Raw genomic sequence first — 7,500 nt, 5'->3', positions numbered from 1 at the left:
CCTGTGTGTCATACTGCAGTTCCCCTGTGTCTCATACTGCAGTTCCACTGTCAGCACTGCTACTGAGCATGCAGCCTCTGTGACACACACACACACACACACACAACCAGTGATTTAAACCAGCTGCAGGTAATCTTCAGTGTCAGGGTGTGATGTCACAGCCCGGTTGGGCAGGGTGTGATGTGAGGGTGTGATGTCACAGCCCGGTTGCTGAGGGTGTGATGTCACAGCCCGGTTGGGGAGGGTGTGATGTGAGGGTGTGATGTCACAGCGCGGTTGCTGAGGGTGTGATGTGAGGGTGTGATGTCACAGCCCGGTTGCTGAGGGTGTGATGTCACAGCCCGGTTGCTGAGGGTGTGATGTCACAGCCCGGTTGGGGAGGGTGTGATGTGAGGGTGTGATGTCACAGCCCGGTTGGGCAGGGTGTGATGTCACAGCCCGGTTGCTGAGTGACAGGGCGGCCTCTCCCGCAGAATAACCGGCTGCGGAAGCACGCCTTTGAGCTGAAGATGAGCGACGTCACGTACTTTGTGCTGGCGGCGGAGAACGAGCAGGACATGGAGGACTGGATCTCCACCCTGACCCGCATCCTGCAGATCAGCCCCCACGACGGGCCCCCGGACCGCCGCAGCGCCGAGCTGACCGACACACGGCAGGGTGGGTCAGAACCAGAACATCTATATACACTCAGTGAGCCCTTTATTCGCTTATTCATCTTCTCCTGCTGTAGCCTGTCCACTTAGAGTTATGATGTGTTGTGTGTTCAGAGATTCTCTACTGTATACCATTTTACATTTACATTTTTGTCATTTGGCAGACGCTTTTAATCCAAAGCGATTTACAAGTGCACAGGTTCTTCCACAAGTTAAAGCATCACATCCATAACTAGTAAAATACACATGAAGTGTTGTTCTAAACATATTGTCATCATAAGTGCAATTATTGGGGGGGCCAGAAGAGAGGAGAAGGTTGAAAACAGTTTGCGGGGATTAGAGGCAGCCGCGTTAATTTTCAAATGAAAGAAGGAAGATTTAGCTAGAGAGACAGAGGAATAGAAAGATGATAGGAGGGCATGGAAGGAAGCCATATCACTGGGGAGACAGGACCTTTTCCATTTTCTCTCCGCCGCCCGCAGTTCGGTTCGGACAGCTCGTAGAGCATCAGAAAGCCAAGGACTGGGGGGGGGAGGCCCAAGCTAGTTTGGTGGTGAGGGGACACAGAGAGTCAAAGGAAGATGAGAGGGAGGACATGAGAGTTGAAGCAGCATCATCGGGAGACAGTCGAGAGAAAGACTCCGCAGATGGTAGGGAGGAGAGGATTGTAGATGAGAGGGTGGAGGAAGACAGGTGGAGTAGGTTCCGCCGACAGGTGACAGTGGATGGTGGGAGAGATGGATGGGTGTTAGAGGAGAGTGAAAGAGAAAAAGAGATGAAGGAGTGGTCAGATATATGGAGTGGTGTTACAGAGAGGTTGGTTGTTGTGCAGCTCCTTGTGAAGATGAGGTCAAGAAGGTTGCCTGCTTTGTGGGTGAGGGGGGAAAGTGTGAGGGTAAGGTCAAAGAAGAAAGGAGGGAGAGAAAGGTAGACTGGGTGGACTCTGAGTTGAGGTTGAAGTCACCCAGGAGGATCAGGGGAGAGCCATTGACTGGTGAGGAGCTAAGAAGGATGTCCATCTCATCCAAGAAGCTCCCCAGAGGACCCCGGGGGGCGATAAACAGCAATAATAAACAGTTTGCACGGCAAAGTAACAGAAACCGCATGAAATTCAAAAGAGGAGAAGGGGAAGGATAAGGAGAAGACACTAGATCTCCATGAGGATGAGATTAGGAGACCTGTGCCACCTCCTCTGCCGGAGGTTCTGGGTGTGTGGGGAAAAAGAGAAGGCAGAGGAAAGGGCAGCCGGGGTGGCTGTGTTCTCTGGTGAGAGCCACGTTTCAGTTAAGGCAAGAAAGTCAAGGTTGAGGTGGGAGGCATAGTTGTAATGTGTGGTTATTAGTGTTACTGTCGCCTTTCTGTCAGCTTTGACCAATCTGGCCCTTCTCCTCTGACCTCTCTCATTAACAAGGCGTTTTTGCCCACAGAACTGCGGCTCACTGGATGTTTTTTGTGCCATTCTCTGCAAACTCTAGAGACTATTGCCTGTGAAAATCACTGCAGATCAGCAGTTTCTGAGATACCCAAACCACCCTGTCTGGCACCACAGTCACTTAGATCACATTTCTTCCCCATTCTGACATTAGGTCTGGACAACAGCTGAACCTCTTGACCACATCTGCAAGCTTTTATGCTTTTTGTCGCTGCCACATGATTGGTCGATTAAATATTTGCATTACCAAGCTGGTGGTATCTAATGCAGTGCTCACTGAGTGAATATATAAAAACACTTTCATATGGAAGGAAAATAAGTAAATGTATATAGACTCTTGAAAGCACCAATACAGCGCTCACTCGTCACACATTGTTATCAGAGCCGAGTGGGAAAGGATCTCAGGGCCGCTCAGTCAGACAGCCGGGCCCCTCCAGCGATGGCTGCTGTGTGTCTCTCTGACTCACTCTCTCACTCTCTCACTCTCTCAATGACAGCATGTCACTCTCCATTAATTTATTTCAGATATCATAGAGCTGTCCTTGAGTGACACCAGTCTCCCTGACAACGAGGAGCTCTCAGAAGACAGTTTAAACCCTGAACTGGCCAAAGTAGGTCTACAGCTCCCTGTACTGAGCAAAACACCCCCGGATTACAATGAGTGAAATTTCAGATTAAATACGTACCCCACTTGTGCTACAATACACACATTTACTTGATTATTACTTGTCAAAGCATAAGCTTTATGTGTGTGTGTGTGTATGTGTGTGTGAACCATGGAATGACCAGAAATTTGCAAAGGGAATGTCTTTATTGATAGCTTGTTTTCTGCAGTTTATCAGTGAGTGTGTTTTTTCCACAGTATATCAGTGTGTGTTTTATCTGCAGTATATCAGTGAGTGTGTTTTATCTGCAGTATATCAGTGAGTGTGTTTTATCTGCAGTATATCAGTGAGTGTGTTTTATCTGCAGTATATCAGTATGTGTTTTATCTGCAGTATATCAGTGAGTGTGTTTTACCTGCAGTATATCAGTGAGTGTGTTTTATCTGCAGTATATCAGTGAAACTGAGGAGTCTGTCCATGCTGCACGGCAGGAGGAGAGGCTGAACCTGTTCTCTCTGGACCCAGACGTACCTGTAGGTGCCCAGGGAGGGCGGTGTATCAGGGGCTCTGGGGTTTTACCTGCGGGCTGGATTACCTGCGTGTTAGCTTTGTGTTAGCTTTGTGATAGCTGTGTGTTAGCTGTACATTACCTTTGTGTTACCTGTGTTTTACCTGTGTGTTAGCTGTACATTACCTTTGTGTTACCTGTGTTTTACCTGTGTGTTAGCTGTACATTACCTTTGTGTTACCTGTGTTTTACCTGTGTGTTAGCTGTACATTACGTTTGTGTGAGCAGTACATTACCTGTCTGTTAGCTGCATGATAGCTGTGTGTTAGCAGTACATTACCTGTCTGTTAGCTTTGAGTTAGCTGTACATTACCTGTCTGTTAGCCGTGTCTTAGCCGTGTGTAAGCTGTGTGTTAGCTGTACATTAACTGTGTGTTACCTGTGTGTTAGCTGTGCATTACCTGTGTGTTAGCTGTGTGTTACCTGTGTGTAAGGTTTGTGTTAGCTGTGTGTTACCTGTGTGTCAGGTGTGTGTTACCTGTGTGTTAGCTTTGTGTTACCTGTGTGTAAGGTGTGTGTAAGGTGTGTGTTACCTGTGTGTCAGGTGTGTGTTACCTGTGTGTTAGCTTTGTGTTACCTGTGTGTTACCTGTGTGTAAGGTGTGTGTAAGGTGTGTGTTACCTGTGTGTAAGGTGTGTGTAAGGTGTGTGTTACCTGTGTGTAAGGTGTGTGTAAGGTGTGTGTTACCTGTGTGTAAGGTGTGTAAGGTGTGTGTTACCTGTGTGTAAGGTGTGTAAGGTGTGTGTTACCTGTGTGTAAGGTGTGTGTTACCTGTGTGTAAGGTGTGTAAGGTGTGTGTTACCTGTGTGTAAGGTGTGTGTTACCTGTGTGTAAGGTGTGTGTTACCTGTGTGTAAGGTGTGTGTAAGGTGTGTGTTACCTGTGTGTAAGGTGTGTGTAAGGTGTGTGTTACCTGTGTGTAAGGTGTGTGTAAGGTGTGTGTTACCTGTGTGTAAGGTGTGTGTTACCTGTGTGTAAGGTGTGTGTAAGGTGTGTGTTACCTGTGTGTAAGGTGTGTGTAAGGTGTGTGTTACCTGTGTGTAAGGTGTGTGTAAGGTGTGTGTTACCTGTGTGTAAGGTGTGTGTAAGGTGTGTGTTACCTGTGTGTAAGGTGTGTGTAAGGTGTGTGTTACCTGTGTGTAAGGTGTGTGTTACCTGTGTGTAAGGTGTGTGTAAGGTGTGTGTTACCTGTGTGTAAGGTGTGTGTTACCTGTGTGTAAGGTGTGTGTAAGGTGTGTGTTACCTGTGTGTAAGGTGTGTGTAAGGTGTGTGTAAGGTGTGTGTTACCTGTGTGTAAGGTGTGTGTAAGGTGTGTGTTACCTGTGTGTAAGGTGTGTGTAAGGTGTGTGTTACCTGTGTCTCAGGTGCAGCAGACCCCGCGTGGGGAGTTTCAGGTGGGCGATGCCTCCTCCATCCGGCCGTTTGAGGAGAGGCTGGGGAAGAGGCTGATGGTCTCCTGCAGAACCCTGAACCTCTCCCTGCAGGGCTGCGTGTGTGAACCAGAGAGTGGGCCTGTCACCAACGTGAGCTCCATCCCTCTATCCTCCCATCCCTCCTCTCATCCCTCTCTCCTCCCATCCCTCTATCCTCCCTCTGTCCTCATCCCTCCTCTCATCCCTCTCTCCTCCCATCCCTCTATCCTCCCTCTATCCTCATCCCTCCTCTCATCCCTCTCTCCTCCCATCCCTCTATCCTCATCCCTCCTCTCATCCCTCTCTCCTCCCATCCCTCTATCCTCCCTCTATCCTCATCCCTCCTCCCATCCCTCTATCCTCTCATCCCTCTATCCTCATCCCTCCTCTCATCCCTCCTCTCATCTCATCCCTCTATCCTCTCATCCTTCTCCTCTCATCCCTCTCTCCTCTCATCCCTCCTCTCATCTCTCTATCCTGGTTCTGACCCACTGCTGTGCAGATCCAGCCCCTCTTCATGATGAAGGCAGTGTGTGGTGTGTGCTGTAGTCCTTGTCTGACCCGTAGGGGGCAGTGTGTAGTTGTAGGGGGCAGTGTGTGGGTCTGACCTGTAGGGGGCAGTGTGTGGTTGTAGGGGGCAGTGTGTGGGTCTGACCTGTAGGGGGCAGTGTGTGGTTGTAGGGGGCAGTGTGTGGGTCTGACCTGTAGGGGGCAGTGTGTGGGTCTGACCTGTAGGGGGCAGTGTGTTGGTCTGACCTGTAGGGGGCAGTGTGTGGGTCTGACCTGTAGGGGGCAGTGTGTGGGTCTGACCTGTAGGGGGCAGTGTGTTGGTCTGACCTGTAGGGGGCAGTGTGTTGGTCTGACCTGTAGGGGGCAGTGTGTGGTTCTGACCGTGGTTCTGACCCGTGCAGATCGAGCCCTTCTTTGTGACTCTGGCCCTGTTGGACGTGCGGGAGGGCAGGAAGGTGTCGGCTGATTTCCACCTGGATCTGAACCACGATGCCGTGCGGCAGATGTTGGGCGGGGCTGGGCAGGAGAACGGCCTCAGCTCACCTGCCGAACACACACCTGGAGACTGCCAGCTGCCCCCACACCTGGACTCCTGGCTGCACTTCCCCACCCAGGTGACCTCACCCGGGCCTGTCTGTTTCATACCTGTATCATCTTCATCTTTCACAGCTGTAGAAGTGTACCATAATAAACCATTATCTTGTGTGTGTGCGCGTATGTGCATGTGTGTGTGTCTGTGTCTCTGTGTGTGCGTGCGTGCATGTGTGTGTGTCTGTCCGCGTGTGCGTGCGTGCGTGCGTGCGTGTGTGTGTGTGTGTGTGTGTGTGTGTGTGGGTATGTGTGTGTGTGTGTGTGTGTGTGTGTGTGTGTGTGTGTGTGTGTGTGTGTGTGTGGGTATGTGTGGGTATGTGTGTGTGTGTGTGTGTGGGTATGTGTGTGTGTGTGTGTTTGTGTGTGTGTGTGTGTGGGTATGTGTGTGTGTGGGTATGTATGTGTGTGTGTGTGTGTGGGTATGTGTGTGTGTGTGTGTGTGTGTGTGTGTGTGTGTGTGTGTGTGTGTGATCAGGCCATCTTCTCGGTGACTAACCCGCACTCAGACATAGTGCTGGCGGCCCGGGTGGAGAAGGTGCTGATGGGAAATATCGCTAGTGGCGTGGAGCCTTACATCAAGAACATCGACTCCGGCAAGGTAACTCTCATATTCAACACTGTTACTCTAACACTGACTCCAGCAAGGTAACACTCATATTCAACACTGTTACTCTAACACTGACTCCAGCAAGATAACTCTCATATTCAACACTGTTACTCTAACACTGACTCCAGCAAGGTAACTCTCATATTCAACACTGTTACTCTAACACTGACTCCAGCAAGGTAACACTCATATTCAACACTGTTACTCTAACACTGACTCCAGCAAGGTAACACTCATATTCAACACTGTTACTCTAACACTGACTCCAGCAAGGTAACACTCATATTCAACACTGTTACTCTAACACTGACTCCAGCAAGGTAACACTCATATTCAACACTGTTACTCTAACACTGACACACTTGTAAATGTGAGTTTTCTGCCGTAAATCATACGGGAACCAGGTGGTTTTCAATCTTTTTTTTTTTCTCAAAGCAAAACAAATGTTTACCTCTCACACTAAATTCACAGAAGAATGAGTGCATCACCAGACAGATTCTGTTAGTGCCAGAATCATGACTCCTGATTTCAGCTTTTACATTGTGTGGGTCAAGAATGATATATTTAAGCCCTGGCATTTAGGATATAGTAATACAGCTGAATATTGCCTTCTTTAATTAAGTGTTTTGTATCTCTCTCAAAACTGTTTAGACTGTTCAGAAAATAGTGAAATCCAACAAGCAGTTCTGTAGCAAACTGGGGAGATACCGTATGCCGTTTGCCTGGTGTGTGAGGTGAGTCTGACTCAAGAGCGTTTTTCTGTAGAGCTTACTGTTCGTGTTACTTGTTTAACTTGTCTTAGCTGAGAGTATGTTTGTGTTTTTGATGTTTAGATAAAAGTAGTTTTGGACACCTCTTCTCCTGCTGTCTGTGTCCTGTGGAGAGCTGTGAAATGAGTTTAATTACAGTGATAATGAGCAGAGTCGGTCCGAAGGTTGGTCGGCATCACACTTCAAAATGGCGGCCGGACTGTGCAGCAGCAGAAGGGTTTTAGCCGTTAGCGCGTAGCCTGCCACAGCTCTGTGGTCACGGTAACAGGATACCACAGGTATCTGGTGAAGAGCTTCCTGTTTGTTTGCGATGTGCCCTCCCCGGGTCTCAAGCTCCCTGTCCCTCCCCAGGT

At 49.0% G+C, this 7,500-nt stretch overlaps 1 protein-coding gene across 3 annotated transcripts in view; it reads left to right on the top strand.

Moving 5' to 3' along the window:
• Positions 1–7,500, top strand: part of dock10 (dedicator of cytokinesis 10) — a 98,061-nt gene that overhangs the window by 44,911 nt on the left and 45,650 nt on the right. For all 3 annotated transcript variants that reach the window (XM_061217124.1, XM_061217123.1, XM_061217125.1), the window contains 8 exons: positions 474–657; positions 2,611–2,696; positions 3,140–3,223; positions 4,622–4,780; positions 5,581–5,793; positions 6,246–6,368; positions 7,029–7,111; positions 7,499–7,500. The exon at positions 7,499–7,500 is cut by the window's right edge and continues 121 nt beyond it. In XM_061217124.1, the coding sequence (XP_061073108.1) occupies positions 474–657; positions 2,611–2,696; positions 3,140–3,223; positions 4,622–4,780; positions 5,581–5,793; positions 6,246–6,368; positions 7,029–7,111; positions 7,499–7,500 (934 nt within the window). The remainder of the gene's footprint in view (positions 1–473; positions 658–2,610; positions 2,697–3,139; positions 3,224–4,621; positions 4,781–5,580; positions 5,794–6,245; positions 6,369–7,028; positions 7,112–7,498) is intronic.

Source organism: Conger conger, chromosome 13, assembly GCF_963514075.1.
Source record: "Conger conger chromosome 13, fConCon1.1, whole genome shotgun sequence".
NCBI lineage: Eukaryota > Metazoa > Chordata > Actinopteri > Anguilliformes > Congridae > Conger > Conger conger.
This window is presented reverse-complemented; position numbering and strand designations above follow the sequence as displayed.